Genomic DNA, 22,534 nt, shown 5'->3' on the forward strand with positions numbered 1-22,534 from the left:
ATGTCCATAATCATTCAACTGTTTTTATCTCTGTCCTAAGCCCAGAATCATCACTAATTTTATTTACTCCCTCTATAGTTTTTTTTACAAGTTTCTGTAATTGGTGATTTGGGATGTGGATTAAAACCTACCTCTAAATCCAGAAATAGTTCCAGGCATTAAACCATGAGGATTTTTGTAAATGGTTTCAAAGTCTATCTTCCAAAAATGACCGATATATGTGACTTGTCAAATTAAAGCTGTACATTATACGTCAGTACTGCCTGAGACAAATCTGTTATAAAGGTTAGCTAAAAATAACCTTTCCCAAAATAGTCTGACTTAAAAAAAAAAATTGCAGTAAACTCGCCGCGAGCACTTCATCAGTGGGTTCGTCCACGTGTGTTGCCACAAGTCACTCGATGAATATTTTTAGAGCTTTTTGGATGAAAAATTACATTGAAAATTTAACCTCAAAACAGTTTAAATAGTTCTCTAGGTAAGTTATGTAGATGGTGATAGGATGTTATAACTGGACAGGGGTCAAATGAGTGGTTCAAATGATAACAAGAGTTCACTGTCCAGCTGTATATATATATCCAATAAATTGGAAGTATTTTCTAAGTGGTAAGAATCTAAGAACTTTGCAGGTTCAACGAAATTTGGGATTACAGCTCCTTAAAGATCTCTTTGCTTTATAGTAGGTTTAGTAAGAGATTCACCAGAATGGCACATGGGCTTTAAAGCATTACACCATGAGAACAATTGGTTACATTCGGTTTGTGTTCCCAAAGTTCAGCAGTTTGAGAAAGCCTGAGATTATTGATATTGTAAGGTGCATTTGACAGTGACTATAATCTACTTTCATTGCTGGGTAAATCTAACGGGTATAATTGGTCTTAACGTTAGGCAATTTGGCAATTGAATCAAATGTTAGGAAAAATGCTCCCAAAAGTCTGTAAGAAATTATGTTTGTGACTGAGATGAGAGTATTTTTATTATGTCCAGGAATTGGAATGCGCCAATTAAGAGTCAAGTCGAGAGTGTTTTATTGTCATATATCCCAGATAGGACAATTAAATTCTTACTTGCTGCAGCACAACAGAATATGTAAACATAGTACATAACGGGAAAATGAAAAAAAGTTCAGTGTGTTTATATACACATGCAAACATACACAATAAATAAACAAATATTGTGCAATAATAATAATAGTCTGTTGTAGTTCAGAGCTTTTTGTTGTCGTGTTTAATAGCCTGATGGCTATAGGGAAGAAGCTGTTCCTGAACCTGGACGTTACAGTTTTCAGGCTCCTGTACCTTCTTCCCGATGGCAATGGTGAAATGAGTGAGTGGCCAGGATGGTGTGGGTCTTTGATGATGTTGGCTGCCTTTTTGAGGCAGCGTCTTCGATAGATCCCTTCGATGGTGGGGAGGTTAAAGCCGGTGATGGACTGGACAGCGGTCACAACTTTTTGCAGTCTTTTCCGCTCCTGGGCGTTCAAGTTGCCGAACCAGGCCATGATGCAACCAGTCAGTATGCTCTCCACTGTGCACCTGTAGAAGTTCAAGAGAATCCTCTTTGATATACTGAATCTCTGTAATCTTCTCAGGAAGTAGAGTCGCTGATTCTTTATAATTGCATCAGTGTGCTGGGTCCAGGAAAGATCTTCGGAAATATGCACGCCCAGGAATGTGAAGTTTTTAACCCTCTCCACCATCGTCCCATTGATATAAACAGGTTTGTGGGTCCTCATCCTTCCCCTTCCAATGTCCACAATCAGTTCCTTGGTTTTACTGATGTTGAGAGCCAGGTTGTTGTGCTGGCATTATTTGGTCAATCGGTCGATCTCACTTCTATACTCTGACTCATCCCCATCTGTGATTCGTCCAACAACAGTGGTGTTGTCGGTAAACTTGATGATGAAGTTCGCACTATGTCCGGCTACACAGTCATGGGTATAAAGTGAGTAAAGCAGGGGGCTGAGCACGCAGCCTTGAGGTGCTTCCGTACTGATTGTTTCTGCCAATTCGAACTGACTGTGGTCTGTGGATGAGGAAGTCGAAGATCCAATTGCAGACAGATGCGTAGAGACCCAGTTTCGTGAGCTTGGTAACCAGCTTGGAGGGGATGATGGAATTGAATGGCGAGTTGTCTATAAACAACAGCCTGACGTAAGTGTTTTTATTGTCCAAGTGGTCCAATGCGGAGTGGAGAGCCAGTGAGATCGCATCCTCCGTTGACCTGTGGTGGCGGTAGGCGAACTGCAGTGGGTCGAGGTGCTTGTCGAGGTAGGAGTTGATATGCACCATAACCAGCCTCTTAAAACACTTCATCACCACAGACACTGGTCGATAGTCATTGAGGCACGTCACCTTACTCTTCTTGGGCGCTGGTATTATTGATGTCCTCTTAAAGCAGGTGGGAATCTCAGACCTCAGGACTGAGAGGTTGAAAATGTCCACAAAGACTCCAGCCAGTTGGTCTGCACAGGTTTTAAGAACTCGACCGGGTATACCATCAGGTCCAGGTGCTTTCCGAGGGTTCACCCACCTGAAGGATCGTCTGACGTCGGCCTCTGTGACTGTAATACCATCAGGGCGAATGAGGGCTTGGGAAAGCACATTGGTGTTCTCCCTATCAAAGCATGCGTAGAACGCATTGAGTTCGTCAGGGAGCGATGCTTCGCTGTCGTTTGAGCTGCCTCCTGAGGAGGTGATAGCATTCAAGCCCTGCCACAGTAGCCGAAGTGGAGTTGGGGTACAGATCAGATTTTATGGAGTATGCTTTGAGTAAATTTGCCTACCTTATTTGAGTACCTCATACGATAGCATCCTGGAGATGAAGAATGATATGAAAAACGCAATGAGGGTTGCTGGACAACAGCCGAGGTTGTCTTTTTTTATAATCGGGCATGATATTCTTCCGATTTAAATCAGAATTCTGGTATTTTTTGTGCCCAATTTTGGCACAGTTTAGTTGGCAAGATCGTAAAATAAAAGGGTGAGTGAAGGAGAGTCAGTGGAGGTGCCGGTTTGGAAGTGGGCAAGCTTGTGATTTATGTTGGTAGTCAGCAAGGTCAGCCAATAGCAAGGGAGACACGCGGGAGGCCTTGGGCAGAGGGAACATAACACTCTTTTGCTGCTGCTGAGATCAGCCCAGCGGCACCATGCGAGCTGTGATCAAAGATCATACTCTTCCTCTAGTATCTTTGGCTGTGACGGTGCCCGTTTGTCGGAGGGAACCGGAGCGTGAGCGGGTGTGATGCGGGGCCATGAAAGGGAGCGCGGGGTGACCGGGATGCCCGGACAGCTGAGATGGCTGCGGGGCCTTGATCCCCTCCCACCCCCCCTCTCTTGTGGGGAAAATAAATTAATTAATATTGTTGCTGAACTCGGCAAGCTAAATAATGCGAGGCGGGGGGGAAAAGGTTTCTGTTAATGGTAGGACCTGGCGATGATAGTGGGGGTTAGAGAGATGCGGGGCCTTTGCTACCTCCATCAACATCCGGGAACAAACAGGGTGAGGCAGCGGCTACCCCCTCCTTTTCTGGTGATATTCTGTTTATATTGGCCAGAGCACTTGCACTCTTTCCTCAGAATTTTTTTAATTCCTTTTCATTGTAAATTTCGGGCAGAGGTTTTTAGTTTTCTACTAAATTCTAAACTTCTGTGATGTAAAATGTACCACCAGAAAGCTTATTTGTTGAATTCCTTTCAATTTATTAATTAAACATGCAGGGGAGCCCCAGCCATCTCAACCCCCACTGGGCGCTGCCTTTCTGGACCCACCCGCTGCCGGGGGGGCCTAGCCAAAGCCTCTAGGCACCCCTGGCAGCAAGCAACAGAGTGTTATGTTCCCTCTGCCCAAGGCCTTTTTATTTGGACCTTGTGACTATATCAAGCTTGCCCACTGGTACCTCCACTGATCTCCTTCACACCCTTTTATTTTACGATCTTGCACTGAAAATTGGGCATAGAATTCGAAATCATAAGATATCATGGTGGCTTCACTTGCGTTTTCCATATCATTCTTCTGATCGTATGATGTACTCGGCAAGCTACTCCATAAAATGCACCCCAAGTAGGCTACTGTGGCAGGGCTGTAGGGGAAGGTGAGGCAAGATAGTTTCAATGCGTTCTACACTTTATAGGGAGGTAGGACTTCGCCCTGATGGTATTAGTCACAGAGCTGTCTTGAGGTGGGTGAACCCTCGGACACTGTGGTGGCTCGAGTTCTTAAAACCAGACAACTGAATCCTTTTCAACCCTCAGTCCTGAGGTCAGATATTTTCTCAATAATACTCCCCACCCATCTCCGCCTTTTTGCACGAGACCTGTGGTGATACGACCATTTCTACCGTAACTCCAATAAAAACACTTTTCAGCTTATCCCTCGCCATCAATTCCTGATTCCTGGCAATGCATGCCTTTCTCTACGCAATTTCCTTCGACTTCCTCATCCACAGACATCAAGTTCGAATTGGCAGAAACAATCAGTACGGAAGCACCTCAAGGCTTTACAAACCCAGCCCGGACATAGTGCGAACTTCATCATCAAGTTGACCGACAAACCATTCACATGCAGAGTATAGAAGTGAGATCGACCGATTGACCAAATAATGCCTCCACAAACCTGGCTCTCATCTCAGTAAAACATTGATTGTGCCCATCGGATGAGGACCCACAAACCTGTTTATATCAATGGGACGATGGTGGATGGTTAAAAACTTCACATTCCTGGGCGTGCATGCCAAGATCTTTCCTGGACAACACTAGCATAATAAAGAATCAGCGACTCTAGCAGAGATTACAGAGATTCAGTATATCAAAGAGGATTCTCTTGAACTTCTACAGGTTTCCAGTGGAGAGCATCAGTGGTTGCATCATGGCCTGTTCGGCAACTCCCCAGTTGCAAAAAGTTGTGACATTCCAGTTAATTCCTGTCCCATATCGATACATCTACGAAGACGCTGCCTCAAAAAGGCAGCCAACATCATCAAAGACCCATCCTGACCACACACTCATTTCACCATTGCCATCGGGAAGAAGGTACAGGAGCCTGAAAACTGTAATGTCCAGGTTCAGGAACAGCTTCTTCCCTACAGCCATCAGGCTATTAAACACGACAACAAATAAGCTCTGAACTACAACAGACTATTATATTATTGCCAATTTTATTTGGGTATGTTTGCATGTGTATAACACTGAACCATTTTCCCGTTATGTACTATGTTACATATTCTGTTGTGCTGCAGCATTAAGAATTTATGTCCTATCTGGGATATATGTAAAACACTCTCGACTTGACTCTTAATTGGCGCATTCCAATTCCTGGACATAATAAAAATACTCTCATCTCAGTCACAAACATAAATTCTTACAGACTTTTGGGAGCCTTTTCCCTAACATTTGATTTAATTGCCAAATTTCCTTACGTTAAGATCAATTATACCCGTTAGATTTACCCAGCAATGAAAGTAGATTATAGTCACTGTCAAATGCACTTTACAATATCAATAATCTCAGCTGCTGAAGGGAACACAAACCGAATGTAACCAATTGTTCTCATGGTGTAATGCTTTAAAGCCCATGTGCCATTCTGGTGAATCTCTTACTAAACCTACTATAAAGCAAAGAGATCTTTAAGGAGCTGTAATCCCAAATTTCGTTGAACCTGCAAAGTTCTTAGATTCTTACCACTTAGAAAATACTTCCAATTTATTGGATATATATACAGCTGGACAGTGAACTCTTGTTATCATTTGAACCACTCATTTGACCCCTGTCCAGTTATAACATCCTATCACCATCTACATAACTTACCTAGAGAACTATTTAAACTGTTTTGAGGTTAAATTTTCAATGTAATTTCCCTTTTTGTACAGGGAGTGGATGAGAAAGTGGAATAACATAGAATTAGCGTGCACAGGTGATCAATGATCTGTTTTCCTGCCGTATGACTAAAACCAAAAACAAATATGGAAAGTGTTTAAGAAGGAACTGCAGATGCTGGAAAATCGAAGGTACACAAAAAAGCTGGAGAAACTCAGCGGGTGCAGCAGCATCTATGGAGCTCCATAGATGCTGCTTCACCCGCTGAGTTTCTTCAGCTTTTTTGTGTACCTTCGATTTTCCAGCATCTGCAGTTCCTTCTTAAACACTTTCCATATTTGTTTTTGGTTTTAGTCATACGGCAGGAAAACAGATCATTGATCACCTGTGCACGCTAATTCTATGTTATTCCACTTTCTCATCCACTCCCTGTACAAAAAGGGAAATTTTGCAGAGGCCATATAACCTATAAACACAAACATCTTTTGGATATGAGCGGAAACCAGAGCACCCAGAGGAAACTCAGGTGGTCACGGAGAATGTGCAAACTCAACACAGTGGGTCGGGATCGAACCTGGGCAACTCTACTGGCTGTATCATGGTCCCACTCTCGCCCAGCTCTTTATTATCCCTTTCGGTCCCTCTCCCCTTCATGTTTCCATCAACATTTCACCCATTGATCCTCTCTCACCCCTACTTCCCTTTGGGTTTCACCTACTCCTCACATATCCCCTAATAGGTCCTATTATCATCTTCCATTTTAAATTAGTTTCCACCACTATCATTTAATGTTACTGCGTATCACCTTCTGAGCTGTCTGCACCCTCCTCTCCCCTTACTGGGCTCCATATGGCCTTTTGTCTGCCTCCATTTATAACCTACTATCCATCTCCTCACCTTGGCTCAAAATGCCCGTCATCCCTCACCACCTCCTGAGACCTGATCACCCACTGGTCCCTGTCTTGCCACTCCCTCTCCCTTTATACACCATCTTCCCTCTCCACTCTTCTCATGATGTAGGGTTTTGGCATGAAACAACAACAATTCCTTTCCCACCCACAGATGCTGCTTGACCCACTGAATTCCTCTTTGTTGTACATAGATGCTCCACGCTGACATGCCCTGCAAAATCTTAGCAACGACATGCTTTCTCCACCCACCTTTGAACAAACTATGAAGTTAATATTGCACTATATTGACCTGATATGACTTTAGAGCTAGCTGGGGCTTGGAAATTAAGCATTTAGTCTGACTGCAGCATAAAGCAGCCTGTGCACTGTTGAAATGCTGCCAACCCTATTGTGCCAGCAACTTGTATCTACTTGCCAAGGCAGTTACTATATAACCTTTCTGACTGGTATTGCAATTTATGGACAGCCTTCTGCTGTCAGTTTGCTTCTAATGGAATTGAGACTGTCCAGACAAACGCAATTTAAAATGTTGCAGATGGTAGAGAGCAGACTTTAGTCTGAAGAAGGGTTTCGGCCCGAAACGTCACCTATTTCCTTTGCTCCATAGATGCTGCTGCGTCCGCTGAGTTTCTCCAGCATTTTTGTGTACCTTCGATTTTCCAGCATCTGCAGTTCCTTCTTGAAGACCTTAATCTTATTGGATTTGGTTGGATTTCAGCCTTAGATCTAAATCCTGATCTGATGTTGCGGTGTTATCATTTATACAGCCAGTGATCTTTGCAGTGCAGTGATTTCAATTGAGGAATCCGAGTCAGTCATGCTCTCTTTTCCAGCAATTAATTTGTATTTTGCTTTGTCAGGCAATGATTGTTCGTAATGCAAAGGACACAGCCCATACGAAAGCAGAGCGCAGTATCTTGGAGGACGTGAAGCATCCATTCATCGTGGATCTGATGTATGCTTTCCAGACTGGAGGGAAGCTCTACCTCATTCTTGAATATCTCAGTGGTCAGTACCAGTTTGATATTGTAAAAAAAGTTACCACAGCACCATATAAAGTATGGTATCATGTAACCATATACCACTTGTCACCTAGTCTCTGCCTCTATCTTACCCCCTCAATTCACCTTTTTTTTCCCCCCGCTTGTCTTTTTCCACGATCATCCACCAAGCTATTTCTACACTCTTTCCCCCCCCCCCCCCCCCTCAATCTGACTTAATTTCCCCTCATATCCTTCCCTTATCTGGTTCTACATATCGCCTTCCAGCCTCCATCTCCACCTTCCCATTCACCCTCCTTGGCTCCATCTGCCCATAACACCCCACTTCATCTGATTACACCTATTACCTACTAGCCTTTGCCTTGTCCTTCCTTCTCACCTCTTTACACTGGCTCTTTACTCTTCCTTCTGCACAATTAAATCCTAATGCAAGGTTCTGATCCGAAGCGTTAACCATTTCTTTGCGCCACAGATGCTGTTTGACTAGCTGAACTATTTATTGTTGCACCATGTGAAGTTACTGAACATTGTTTCACTAGTTTAAATCATTGATTGTTGTGTCATTGTTAGTCAGAGAGCTTCTGGTGATCTTGACTTTACCTTAACCATGTGAGCTGTGTGAAACAAACATATAATCGTATTTGAATTGAACTGAGAGATGATGCCACATTCTTTCTACAGCAATCCCAAAATAATAATAAATAAAATACTAAAACGTGTATCTCAGTCATACAAAGGTCGGGTTTCTATGTCTAACCGTGTTATCAGAGAACAGCTTGGAATTAATAGCCACAAGTGTCTGCCAAATGTCAGTAACCGATATAGTACATAATAGATAGGTGTATGTGCATTTTGGAAGGACATTGATCAGAACAGTAGTGTTAAAGAGAGAGTATGAAATAATATGGATCAAAATAACAAATAGAAATAAGAACCAATTATCAAGGAGTGTTGAAGTAAGACTAGTTTCTCGATTGCAAGTGGGGTGTCCTTTAGGATTCAGTTCTTCAGTCACTTTGCTTGTAAATGGTTCATTAATTTTGGTATGGCAAAAGTTGGTTCTTGGGAATGGCTTGGCAGGTTTGAAATAATTTGATTGAGTGGATGCTTGTATTAAAATTGATGGAATTCATTGTCATTGCTGTAGGAGTTTTATTAATAACAGTCATTTTCTTTACTGTAATAGCCTTAATGCCGTGGAAGAGTAGAGGAAAGTGGGAATATAAGTTCACATGGTATTAAAGGCACCATCTTCAGACGAAAATCTTGTTTGAAACAATGAATGGATTGTGGCATTAAATACTTGAGCTCAGAAGAGCATACTCAATCGATCAAGCCCTAGCAGCTATTTACAAGGGGAATGCAGTCAGTCCTATGGCTCCTTAACTATGGGTGTGTTTTAAATTCCCTTTTGAAAACTGCAGTTGATTATATTTCCATCGCTCTTCGGGCAACAAATTTTAGATCATGAGAACTCACTGCCCGAGATGGTATTGCTCCATTGCAATCCCAGCTCTTCTAACAATGTCTTAAACCTACGGTTCTTGACTCTTTCAATTGTTGCAGATTCCCTCCACTATTCAAATCCTTTATGATTTTAAAAAACTCAAGCAAATTAGATTTCTGAAGTCAGATATCTAGAAGCACCAATCCTAGATTTTCCATTCCATCCATGTTATTGAAATCCCTCATCCAAGAGCCATTTTTATTAAAACTGCAGCCTCTTTCGTGCCCTTGCATCTTTTTTCTGCAAAGTCCAGAATTAAGTACTGTATGAGGTGTGGCAGAAATTGCATTTTGAAGAGACATGACAGAATCCTGTATTTTATATATTATGCTTCTTTATAAGAACATCAGAATTCTTGATGCTTTAACCTTAAGTCCTGATCAGTACAACAGTAAATTGTGATGTGAAATATTCTAGAAATGCCTGAATTTCTGTCTCCTCCACCAGTCCTGTATAAGCTACTGGTGAAGGTAGCGCAGAACAGTGGCTTAGCTTCTGGCACTCATCAGATTATGCCATTGCAGGTGGAGAGCTCTTCATGCAGCTGGAAAGAGAAGGAATCTTTATGGAAGACACCGCATGGTAAGTAACCATTGCAAGGTGTACGAAGCGGCCACGGTGCTGGTGTTTTACTCCATGACTCTGATCTTATACAACTTCATCTAACTCCTTGAATATCAAACAGTTCTTACTGCTTTGTCATTTTCCAGTTTCTCCTTAAATGCATGTATGCCATTCACCTTAACTGCTTTGTGGCTGTGAGCTCAGTAATTTAGCTACTTTTTCCTGTTCACAGTTGAATTTACTGTTGACCATCTTATGTTTACAAATTCCATTCTGGGCTCCATATTGTATGCACCTCTATGCAGTTTGCACATCTGGCATGTTTATTGTCTTTATTGGTGATAAACCCATGGCCTGCAGTCAATCTCATTTCTAAGCACAAAGCATTTCAGTGAGATGGCAGTTGAGTGAAAATTCTGCTTCCTTTTAATTCAATTGATAAATGATTGATTGAAGGATACTGCATGAAATTAAACCATTCGGTCCTCCAAATCCATGCTGACCATCGATCACCCCTTCACACTAGTTGATTGTGACCTTACTTTTGCATTCACTCCCTAAACACAAGGGATAAATTACAGAGGCCAATTAACCTACAAACCCTCGCGTCTTTGGGATGTTGGAGGAAACCTGAGGGAATTTGTACAGTCACAGGGAAAACATGCAAACATCATACAGGCACCTCCTGAAGTCGGGTTCGAACCAGAGTCTCTGCCGCTGTAAGGCAATAGCTTTACGAGCTGCATCACTGTGCTGTCCTAATTATTTTGAATATAACACACTGTTTAAAAATGGCGCTTGTAAACAGCTTTAGGAAGTGGAACCCACGTCAGGTTAACATGTTAATGTAAATGGCTGAATCTGGTGTTTTAAGACTTATCTCCAAATCATAGAAGTGGAAGATTGATGTCAAATTGGAATAAATTCTCTATTTGCATGTCAAACCAAAACTTGACTGAGTTGTGGTGTTGATATCTCATTACTTAATACATCTTGTTTATCAAAAGATTGAAACATTTTTTACCTCTGCTTACTACATATTCTCACTTCAGCATTCACGTCTCTGAACTATGGAAAGGTGGCCATATCAGGTGTTATGGCCACAAATTTCCATGGTAAGTAAACTAGTGTGCTAGTGTACGTCCTTGATGAAATTGCCGTACGATACAACCTGGGCAGCCTGAATTTCAAGCTAAATGGTCGTAATGTTACTCAGTTGAAGTTTGATGAAATATGATAGCTTCAAATTCCCTTATAAATAGCATTTATCTGTCCCATTATTTTAGCAGGAGTAACAACAGTGATACAAATGTTTGCTATATTCTAGTTTTGTTTTAAGTCAGTTGAACATCTAACTTGTAATTTGTAATGCAAATTTGCCAAGTGATTATTGAACCTGGATGCTGTGTCATGGAGTGGTTTAAATATGCAGGATTTTAACTGTATTGATGTTCCCTTATTGAGAAGGGAGCAGTCATGCTTGAACATTCATGCATGCATCCTGCTAGCAGTACTCACGGATACTAAACCTGGGTGATTTAAAGAGAAACAATGTTGGTTTCGGATCCTGTTACAGAAACACTCTCACAACTCTTAACCCCTAGCATACTCGTATTATCCCATTTTAATATGCGTGGTACACAATGCCTAATTACTATTTTTAGCATGTTTCCTGTTATAATGTCCCTTGAAAACATTGAGGGCAACAAATCCTTCTTTGAAATAATTACATCTAAGATCCCTAACAGCAATAAAAATTCACTGTCTGCCATCACTTCACCCTCATTATTACTCACCTTATCATTAGTGTCCTTCATCCAATTACTTACTGTATATACTATGACTAACTTCGGCACTGCCATCCATCTTCATAAAAGACTCTAAGATTGTCTGGGGGCTGGTTCTCTGTGAAGGTTGAAACAGTGGGGGGGGTTCTACCGGTGTAGAGCCATATGACAACTGACATATGAAACATAAAGCACAGAAACAAGGGGCTGAAGAAGGATCCTGACCCAATTGTTGCCTGTCTATCCCCTCAACAGATGCTGCCTGACCTTCTGAGCTTCTCCACCGCCTGGTGTGTTTTGCACAGAAACAATGCTAGAATTTGTGAAAAAATGACCGTCAAAGGTGTGTGTCGTGAGTGTAGTGGAAAAGGAAATTCCGAACCAGCACTGCTTGCATCACCCTGTAATTAGACAAGCTCTTTTCAGTTGTGGGATGCCTTAAAACATGTCTTTTATTTCATTAAGACAAGCGTTCTACCAATAGATTTGATGCAGCTGATAACAGATTTCAGGGTTAATGCCATCTTAAAAAAAGACCCTGGGTTGAGGGGGGGGGGGGGGGGGGGGAAGGGGAAGGAGAAATGCAATATGTAAGTTAATTGGATACTGTATGATCTATGTTGGTGGGCAGTGAAGACTCGCATGGTTAATATACATTTTTTTAAAATAGTTAACTGGAAAATATGATGGAATGGGATTTATGGCTTTGATCTGAGGGCTTAATGAGGTGAATACCCTGCTATAGATTGGAGATACAGTATGGAAGCAGGTCCTTTGGTGCATCGAGTCCACACTAACCATCAACCACTCATTTATACTAATGCAACACTAGTCCATTTTTTATTTTCTCTACTGTCCACTCTTCCCCCACCCATTCTACCACTCACATACAATGCATGAAATATGAAAGCGAAAGTGATGTGTGAAATCTAGCTGTTTTACTGAGACTGTAGAACATTTATCCATTCTGCAATGCAAAATGTAAAGTGAATGAACAGTGATTTTTGTTTTAATCTAGAAGATTTGGAGTTATTTAAAAAGTATATAATTTGAAAGCGAGCTTTGGAACTTTGTTCCTCTAGAATAGTTTGCTTTTTTAGTAAGCTATTGAAATGCTTCTGTTTTCTCCCTCTCAACTTTAAGTTTTTATCTCGCTGAAATCTCAATGGCTTTGGGGCACTTGCATCAGAAAGGTATTATTTATCGCGACTTGAAGCCAGAAAACATCATGCTCAATCATCAAGGTAAATGGAAACGTGGCAAATTGTGTTCATTGAACTGAGCACAGTTGTGGATTGGGCAATTTTTTTCCTTTTGGTAAAGGCTCTATTTTTTGATATTAGTTTATTTTTGACAATGAGATTTATTTATCTAAATCGGCTTTCAAATTTTAAATAGCTGAATTTCAATCATTACCTGTGGTTCCACTCTGCTTGTACCCTTTCTTTCCCCATTTACTCATTTAGTAGGCTATAATAAATGCAATTAAAGTTGGTTTTAGATGCAGCTTGCAACCACATAATCTAAGCAGTTGGTGTTTGCGGTTCAAAGGGATTTATAAGAGTCTTTACCTTGAATTTTATTTGGAATTCTAGAATAATGCAACAGACATGCAAAAATTGCATTTTTTACTTCTGATTAACTGCATAATCTCAGCTGACCACAATAAAGCAAAAATCAACAAGTATATCATTCTCAGCGGCTCTTGTGGATTCAGCAGCACCCAGGTTATTCCAAAGCACTTAACTGTCAGTTCAATCCACCGTGCGTTCTTGTTCTTGCTACTTTGTGGAGGATTCTGCTCTGCCAATCAGAGTTAAACCTCCTTTGACGATCCATTTAGATGAACTGGTTCAGTACAGTGTAATAGCTGATGTGCCTTTATACTGCTGCCAGAATTTCATTGTTCCAATGCCTGAAGTTCAATTAATAATTTCATTAAAGTCCAGTGCAAGGGAAATTTTGTTCACAATTATTTTTGCCTTCCACCTCTGTCTTTTTATTAAACTTACACAGGAAGTCTTTAAAACTCCATCTGCTTATACACTTTGGTTTAAATTGCTTCAGTTGTAGAATGCTGACGGAGTTGCTTTAAGTTTTTGTGCTGACTAATCTACTGAAATATAAAATGGGGTAACCACAGCTTCTCACTTCCGCAGCTGCTGAAATGGTAGCAGGTGTCTATATTTTAAAGCAAGTTGACTACATCAGCCTCCACATCTAGCTTTCTCAGTTCTATCTCCGTTGTCAGACAAAATTCAGCAAATACATACAGGGCGGGATAGAGACCGAGGGATTTACAATGAAGAGAATTTGATTATGAAGAAAAACGTGTTACTTTTGCAAAGGGCTGTAAATTTCATCCAGGATTATAGGTCATAGTCATAAGTGATAGGAGTCGAATTAGGCTGTTCGGCCCATCATGTCTACTCCGCCATTCAATCATGGCTGATCTATCTCTCCCTCTTAACCCCTTTCTCCTGCCTTCTCCCCATAAAAGAACTATAGAACTCTAAAAATGTAACTTAGCAGAGGAGCAAATTCTGTTGGGATCACTCATTATGATTAAGCTCTTCAGTTCAAATGATTAAAGAAGCATGGGGAACAATGGCAATGATAAAACTGCCTAAAGTATAATACGATATTTTACCCCAATCCATTATCAAACTCCTATAACGTTTCATATTGACTAACTGCACCGTGTGAATCAGGATTTAACCTTGACTAATTTTTTATTAACAGTTAACTGAAAACTGAAAGTTTTATTTTATTGATTTTTTAAAATTCTTATCATTTTTTATTCTGATCAGATGTCCTATTTCTGTCAGGGAACACTTTATAAAAGATAGAAAAGTGCTGAATAATGTAGATTAAATTAGGTGAACTAGAGAGGAATATCCAAGCAGTCTGATATTGTCACAGACTGAATAATGGCTAATTGACAGTTTTGAATGCTGGAAAGTGTTCTGGTAGTTTCAGGACAAATGGTGAGCAGAAAAATATTTAAATAATGCTGAGAATAAATTATAAAGATCAAATATAGTGCACAGTCCACATGATACTGGTTAATGATCTGTGCCGATAATCTATCTAGAATTTAGCACTTGGTGACCTAACGGGATAGCTGAACATTTGAATGTTCCTTGAAGCTGATCATCAGATTCTTGCCTTTGCGTTCTCTACAGTGGTTCCTTCTGTATGCTCTGTGATCACCATATGTTTGTTTTCTGTTCCAGGGCATGTTAAACTAACAGATTTTGGATTATGTAAGGAATCTATTCATGATGGTGCTGTGACTCACACTTTCTGTGGTACAATAGAGTACATGTAAGTCTCGTAAAATCAAATTTGCTTGGAAATATAGTGACTATATAGTTGAGATCTGATTTATGGATTTGAATCCTTTACATCTGATAAATGTCTTTTTTTGGATTATAGAGAAACTAAATAAAATGGAAGACTTTGAGATTATTTCATTCGAATGTCCCCACATATTTGGTTTGTTTCTTGGCTAGAGTGACTGAGTAAATGTCTTGATGTCTCTTCCCCCTTTGACTCCTTAGGTATATAATTCACTCATAGTCAAACCTCCATCGTGATGAAGTCCTTTGATAAAAGACCCTAAATCGAGGCTCAGTCACCCTCTTGACGAGCAAAAAACACTCTTGGCCTATTAGCTTGATCATCACTCTCTCATTAACCATATGCACAAAGAAAACCATATACATAAATATAACGGAAAACTGTCTTGATGTAGTGGTACACATAGATTTCTTCATCAGAATGCTTTTTACCACTAGTAGAGTGGATAAGGGAGAACCAGAAGGCTTTTGACAAGGTCCCACATAAGAGATTAGTATACAAACTTAAAGCACATGGTATTGGGGGTTCTGTATTGATGTGGATAGAGAACTGGCTGGCAGACAGGAAGCAAAGAGTAGGAGTAAACGGGTCCTTTTCACAATGGCAGGCAGTGACTAGTGGGGTACCGCAAGGCTCAGTGCTGGGACCCCAGCTATTTACAATATATATTAATGATTTGGACGAGGGAATTGAATGCAACATCTCCAAGTTTGCGGATGACACGAATCTGGGGGGCAGCGTTAGCTGTGAGGAGGATGCTAGGAGGCTGCAAGGTGACTTGGATAGGCTGGGTGAGTGGGCTAATGCTTTGGCAGATGCAGTATAATGTGGATAAATGTGAGGTTATCCACTTTGGTGGCAAAAACAGGAAAGTAGACTATTATGTGAATGTTGGCCGATTAGGAAAAGGGGAGATGCAACGAGACCTGGGTGTCATGGTACACCAGTTATTGAAAGTAGGCATGCAGGTGCAGCAGGCAGTGAAGAAAGCGAATGGTATGTTAGCATTCATAGCAAAAGAATTTGAGTATAGGAGCAGGGTTCTACTGCAGTTGTACAGGGTCTTGGTGAGACCACACCTGGAGTACAGTTTTGGTCTCATAATCTGAGAAAAGACATTCTTGCCATAGAGGGAGTACAGAGAAGGTTCACCAGACTGATTCCTGGGATGTCAGGACTTTCATATGAAGAAAGACTGGATAGACTCGACTTGTACTCGCTAGAATTTAGAAGATTGAGGGGGGATCGTATAGAAACGTACAAAATTCTTAAGGGGTTGGATGGGCTAGATGCAGGAAGATTGTTCCCGATGTTGGGGAAGTCCAGAACAAGGGGTCACAGTTTAAGGATAAGGGGGAAATCTTTTAGGACCGAGATGAGAAAAACATTTTTCACACAGAGTGGTGAATCTCTGGAATTCTCTGCCACAGAAGGTAATTGAGGCCAGTTCATTGGCTATATTTAAGAGGGAGTTTGAAGTGGCAAAAGGGATCAGGGGGTATGGAGAGAAGGCAGGTACAGGATACTGAGTTGGATTATCAGCCATGATCATATTGAATGGTGGTGCAGGCTCGAATGGCCTACTCCTGCACCTAATTTCTATGTTTCTACATGTTTCTACTGGAAAATGTATGAGAGAGCTAGCTTCTCTTATTTCCCCTCTTTTCAGTTTAACACACACAACAAAGCTGGAGAGAAGTTAGATATTTTTGTTCTCTTTTTCTTCCCCTCAGGGCACCGGAAATTTTAATGAGAAGTGGACACAATCGTGCTGTGGACTGGTGGAGTTTAGGAGCCCTAATGTATGACATGCTGACGGGAGCAGTAGGTGGACAGTTTAAAAACTGCATGCTTTTAATCCTTTCACAGTGTCCAATGCCACTCTCTATTTTGGAATTTTATATAATTATCACTTGAATCCTGCCGTTGACCACCTGATGTGATGAGAAATTATGTTACTGTCCCGACTCGGGAATAATTGGCCACAAACCTTAATTGGACAAAATGCGTCAGTGAAATAGTGTCACTACAGTACTTAAAAATGCAATGGGGAAAGTGATTGCAATGATTGGAGTTAGACAAAAATGCTGGAGGAACTCAGCGGGTGAGGCAGCATCTATGGAGAGAAGGAATAGGCGACGTTTCGGGTCGAGACCCTTCTTCAGAGTAGTGAGCCAAACCATAGAGTAGTGAGCTAAACCATAGAGATTTGTCAGCCTATTGATAATACAAGATATTGTCTTGTGTTTAGTTAGTATTCTAATAATGAGACCACAGAACTGGTAACTGTTCACTACCTTATCACTGTATATAATTCTACCAGGAAAAGGTAACGGGCAACACAAGCCTGCATTTTGTGAGCTTCACAGCAATATCTGAGCAATGGTTGGTGTTGGTATGAGTGTTATAAGCGAAGTGTTAGTTGGCAGGGTTATTCAATGCTTAACTCATTCTATTTCACAAAATTGACGATCAATAGCCCATTGCCATCATCCTTTTAAAATGAATGTACATCTACCTTTAGGAGTGCTGATATATGTCGGTGCTTTTTATTCCTCCAAGCCTGCATTCTGATTTCTCATACTCTTTTGCTTTGATGCATAATGTTCAAATGTCCTGAATTAAGATGGCCCTCTTTGAAACTAAATAATTTAGAGGTTTTTTAGTATGCTTCCAAACAGATTCCTGATAAGTGCAAATCCTTTTGGATTGCGGAAGTGCGGATATATTTTGTCTACATGTAATGTTTAAAAAAAATAATCTTGAAGTAGCCTTGGTTTTATTATTTCACTTACTGTTGAAAGATTGCATAGGTTTAAACCAAAGCTCCCTAACAAGGCAAAACATGCAAAAATCCTGTCAAGCCAAATAGGTTGATTCTCACACTTTAAGATAATAAAACAGGCATAGTGTAATCAGATTTATCATCTCTAAGTTGTCCTACATATTACATGTCAGTTATTTAGCTGACGCTGCTGCCTTGTTACAGGAAGAATGTTGTCATGAAGATTCATTTGAATGATATGAAAAACGATATGATATGAATAAATCTCAAATGGTGTACATTCTCATGGAAAAAAAAGAACTAAAAGATCTTAAAATTTAATGGTCTCAATTGAGATGATCACTTCAGTGAATTGGTGAGAAAAGCGAATTAATTCTTAAGGGGTGTCCAGAACCATCATAGTGCTAAGTGATGCTATATCTAGAGCTTTTCAGCGTAATACATCCAGATCCAGAACCAGGGGTCACAGTTTAAGAATAAGGGGTAGATAATTTAGAACTGAGATGCGGAAAAACGTTTTCACCCAGAAAGTTGTAAATCTGTAGAATTCTCTGCCAAAGAAGGCACTGGAGGCCAATTCACTGGATGTTTTCAAGAGATAGTTAGGTATAGTCTGAAGAAGGGCCTCGGCCCGAAACGTCAACAATTGCTTGTCTCTGGAGATTTTGGCTGTCCCGCTGAGTTACTCCAGCATTTTGATTCTATTTTAGTTCGTAGAGCTAATGGAATCAATGGATATGGGGAGAAAGCAGGAACGAGGTACTGATTTAGGATGATCCGCCATGATCATATTGAATGGGCCTTGAAGGGCTGAATGGCCTACTCCTGCACCTATTTTCTTTGTATCCATGTTTCTATGTAATTCAATATTGTCACTGACAGAATAAAAAGTTATTAATTAACAGAAGCGAGAATAAACCATTGACCAAGATAAGAAATTCATTTTTATCCACCTGGTTCTTCAAAAGATCCTTTGCATCCCTCACCACCCCATGACCCCACAGGTCATCAACTCCCAATCTCTTTCCTATCACGCCAGCTCTTGGACATCTCCTAACACCTACCTCTTGCCCATAACCACACAATGACCACCAGGCCATAATCTCCCAGACTGTTTCCGATCAGACCCTCCCATTCCCACCCTGTTCTTCCTTCCGAAGGTCTTGTGCCAATCTAACTCTGTTGTTGGACACTTTTTGATCGGCAGGAAGTGGTGTAGTATTGACTCCCACCCTTTTTGGGCTGAGAAATAAATGTGTCTCACAGTCCCTCTCTCCGACAACCCCATTGGCTTCCATCAAATAAGAGTGGGATTGCAGTGTGCTATGAAGCCTCTCCTATCTCAGTTAAGCAATACTGTTTATAGCCAAGTGCAACAGACAAATGGAGAGTGGCGCAACAATAAATATCCTTTTTCATATTCCGTTTGGGGAGTCTGCACCCCGGGGGCATGAACATCGACTTCTCCCAATTCTGTTAGTCCTTGCTGTCTCCTCCCCTTCCTCAGCTCCCCTGCTGTCTCCCTCCCACCCTCCAGCCTTCCGGCTACTCCTCCTTTTCCCTTTCTTGTCCCCACCCGCCCCCACCCCTGATCAGTCTGAAGAAGGTTTTCGGCCCGAGATCTGTCTGTTTTGTCTTTTTCATGAATATTTCCTATAAGAGATTTGTAGATAAGAATTTTTAATTTACTGATTTATAGTGCTTCTGTGGTCTTCTAAGATGGTAAAATTGACCCATTTCCAGTTTGGCACTTAAATGAAAGGGGCATGGAATGTGGTAATTTGAGAAAAGGAAACCAATAAGTGTTTTAATTTATTCCCTCCCAAATAATTTGTAGCTTCATATTCTAAGCTCTGCCAAAAATGCTTTTGATTATTAATTGTTGGGACATTGTGTGATAGTTAAGACTCTATAACCATTGTTATCAAATTCTGGTTTGTTGATTTAAGCTTCATAAACTTTGCTTAGCCTCCTTTCACTGGCGAGAACAGGAAGAAGACTATCGACAAAATCCTGAAGTGTAAACTCAATCTGCCGCCCTACCTCACACACGAAGCCAGAGACCTTCTTAAAAAGGTATTCAATCTGATGTTCTTCCTACTGCGTCGGTCAGAGAACTCTTTATAGGGTCACCTGTAGATGTGATGAATTGTTAGCAGAAATAGCTATTGAGGAAAATCCATGACATTTTTGCTTTGATGGTGGTCCAGGTGGAATAGTGAATCAAATCAGCACTTCTTCTGTGAGAGATGTATATGGTTTATTCAAGCTTATTTTTTTAAATTGTAGTGTCGGAAACCACCAGTATTCCCTGAATTGGCAGCACTAGGCAGAGCAGCTCTGGAAATTGTAATCAAGCCCAGGAATGGCAACGATGACGAGTATCTTCTCTCAAGCTCATGAATCTTTGGAATTTTCTACTGCAGTGAGCTATTGAGGCAGAATCATTGAAAATATTTACAATGAGACAGACAGAGATGTCAACTACAAGGGATCCGAGGGGCATTTGATTCGAAAATTGTTTATAAGAGTCGAGTTAAATGCTTCAAATTCCCATGGAGATTACTTGTCACCAGATCCCCATCTTGCTTCATTCGTGATTGAATCAGTAAGATCATGAATTGCAATTCCCTGACCCTATCCTCCCCATACCCATTGATTGGCTTATAATTAAAATATTTGCCAATCTCCATCTTGAATACATTCTATGGGGAAGATTTGCAATTCTCTGAGGGAAGGTACTTGTATTCGCTGCCATTCCTGGTCCTGACCAGTATCCAGAGCAGCTCCTCCAGTACTGCCCAGCTAATACTGCCCAGCTACAACACTGCCGAAGCTTGCATCCATCGGCCATCTGAGCCTTGAGCCACCCTCTTCCACAGTGATCTAAACCAGTCACTTGCAACTTGGTGCCTGTATAGACACCTGCAGTAGCATCCACATCAACAAATCAACACCCGCAGTACCATTCCACTGGATGGCGATGGCAGCCTCGCCAACGGTCTGTCTGTCTGTCTGTTGTTTCGTCTTTTGTTCTTTTTAGTGTGTTTTAAAAGTATGCGTTAATGTTCTCTGGTTTGTTTTATGTGGGGGGCCGGGGGGAACTTTTTTTCAATCTCTTACCTTGCCAGAGATGCGGTTGTTTTCTGGATTGTGTTTCCGGTCACTGCAGTCCAACATAATAGAGCTGGCAGCCTTGCTCGAGACTGACTTTGAGCCCCACCGCGGGGCCGTAGACTTACCATCGGCGCAGGTAGAGACGGATGTCAGGAAGCTCTAAAGTCGCAGGAGGTTCGACTAGCCCCGACCCGGGGTCCGATCGTCCGGCGCGGGGAGCTCAGATCGCTCCGATGCGGGAGCTTGATCGTCCCGATGCGGAGGGCTCGACCGCCGGCTATGGGAGCCAAGATCGTCCTGTCAACGGAAGGCTCGGGGCCCCCGACCGCATGAGGACAAAGAAGGGAAGAGAGTGAACTTTTTTTTCCGCCTTCCATCGCCCTCCTCCATGAGCAATGTGGAGGAGTCACTATGGTGAATGGTTATGTTAAAATGTATTTTGTGTGTCTTGTTGCTTTTTATTGGTATGTCTGGCAAATCAAATTCCTCTTATGTTGCAAAACATACTTGGCTAATAAAGTATGATTATGACATTGAGGAATCCTAGACTCAAAATGCTCAACTTCTTGGGCATCAAGTTGTAGCGTGGATGGTTTAAAATGCTCAAATATGAATGCACTTCAATTTCTAGGCTCTTGCTTCCACCCTTTTTCATTTGCAATAACGTCCATGAATCTGTTCTACCATGTGGATTTCAGGGGGACTAGATATTTGTAGTTTCACTTTCTCAACTTGGCAGTGGGCTTTTAAATTTCATTGCTTATTTTTTTCTTCTCTTCATCCCATCTGACAAGGTTGATATACTTGATAAACATGATGGGTAAGGTTATGCCTAAATCAGATCAACCATGATCTTAGATGGTGTAGCGTCCTTGAGAGGCCATAGGGCCTCCTAATGTTGAGTTTCTTCTCTGTTTCATTGATAGACGGTCGCTGCTGAATCACTGTACACAAGGAACTTTCCTCTTGTTGTTCCATTGTTTTGAACCTGTTGCTCTTTCAGCTCGGGAAGGTTTTTACTAGACATTGTGTATGTCTAATTGACCCCAATAGTAAATGAGACAAAAACAGAAAATGCCAGCAATCGTAGTCAGCATTTCAGGACCTGAAACACTGCCATTTTAATGTGTATAAAGAGAAAATGTCAATGTTTCAGGTCCTGAAATGCTGACTCTTTCATTTCACAGCAGAACCTAGAACGTTGTGTTTTGTGGCAATTTTGTGTTTGTTTCAGATTTGCAGCATCTGTAGTTGATTACTTCACTCGAATGAGATGTTTTCATAATGTATTAAACACCACATGGTGTGGGGTCATAAATCTAGACAACTTGTCAAAATCCAAATTGAGAACTTCAATAGCACAGTGGCACAGCTGGTAGAGCTGCTGTGACACAGCGCCAGAGACCTGGGTTCGATCCTGACCTCGGGTGCTGTCAGTGTAGAGTTTAATCTTCTCCCTGTGACTGCATGGGGTTCCTGTGGGTGCTCTGGTTTCCACCCACATCCCAAAGACATGGGGGTGTGTTGGTTAATTGGCTTCTGCAAATTGCCCCTATTATGTATGGACTTTGTAGAACTAGTGTATGAACAAGTGATCGATGGTCTGTGTGGATTTGGTGGGCTAAAGAGCCAGTTTCCATGTTGTAACTCGTAATAGAAACAGGATCCTTAAACAATTTGACCCAT

At 41.3% G+C, this 22,534-nt stretch overlaps 1 protein-coding gene across 2 annotated transcripts in view; it reads left to right on the top strand.

The window, feature by feature from the left end:
• The window catches only part of LOC129710580 (ribosomal protein S6 kinase beta-1-like), a 63,891-nt gene that overhangs the window by 19,257 nt on the left and 22,100 nt on the right, over positions 1 to 22,534 (top strand). For both annotated transcript variants that reach the window (XM_055657692.1, XM_055657693.1), the window contains exons 5-10: positions 7,585 to 7,732; positions 9,757 to 9,814; positions 12,727 to 12,827; positions 14,820 to 14,910; positions 16,680 to 16,770; positions 19,700 to 19,807. In XM_055657692.1, coding sequence (XP_055513667.1) covers positions 7,585 to 7,732; positions 9,757 to 9,814; positions 12,727 to 12,827; positions 14,820 to 14,910; positions 16,680 to 16,770; positions 19,700 to 19,807 — 597 coding nt within the window. The remainder of the gene's footprint in view (positions 1 to 7,584; positions 7,733 to 9,756; positions 9,815 to 12,726; positions 12,828 to 14,819; positions 14,911 to 16,679; positions 16,771 to 19,699; positions 19,808 to 22,534) is intronic.

The sequence above is a fragment of the Leucoraja erinacea genome, chromosome 28, assembly GCF_028641065.1.
Source record: "Leucoraja erinacea ecotype New England chromosome 28, Leri_hhj_1, whole genome shotgun sequence".
In the NCBI taxonomy this organism is placed as follows: Eukaryota; Metazoa; Chordata; class Chondrichthyes; order Rajiformes; family Rajidae; genus Leucoraja; species Leucoraja erinaceus.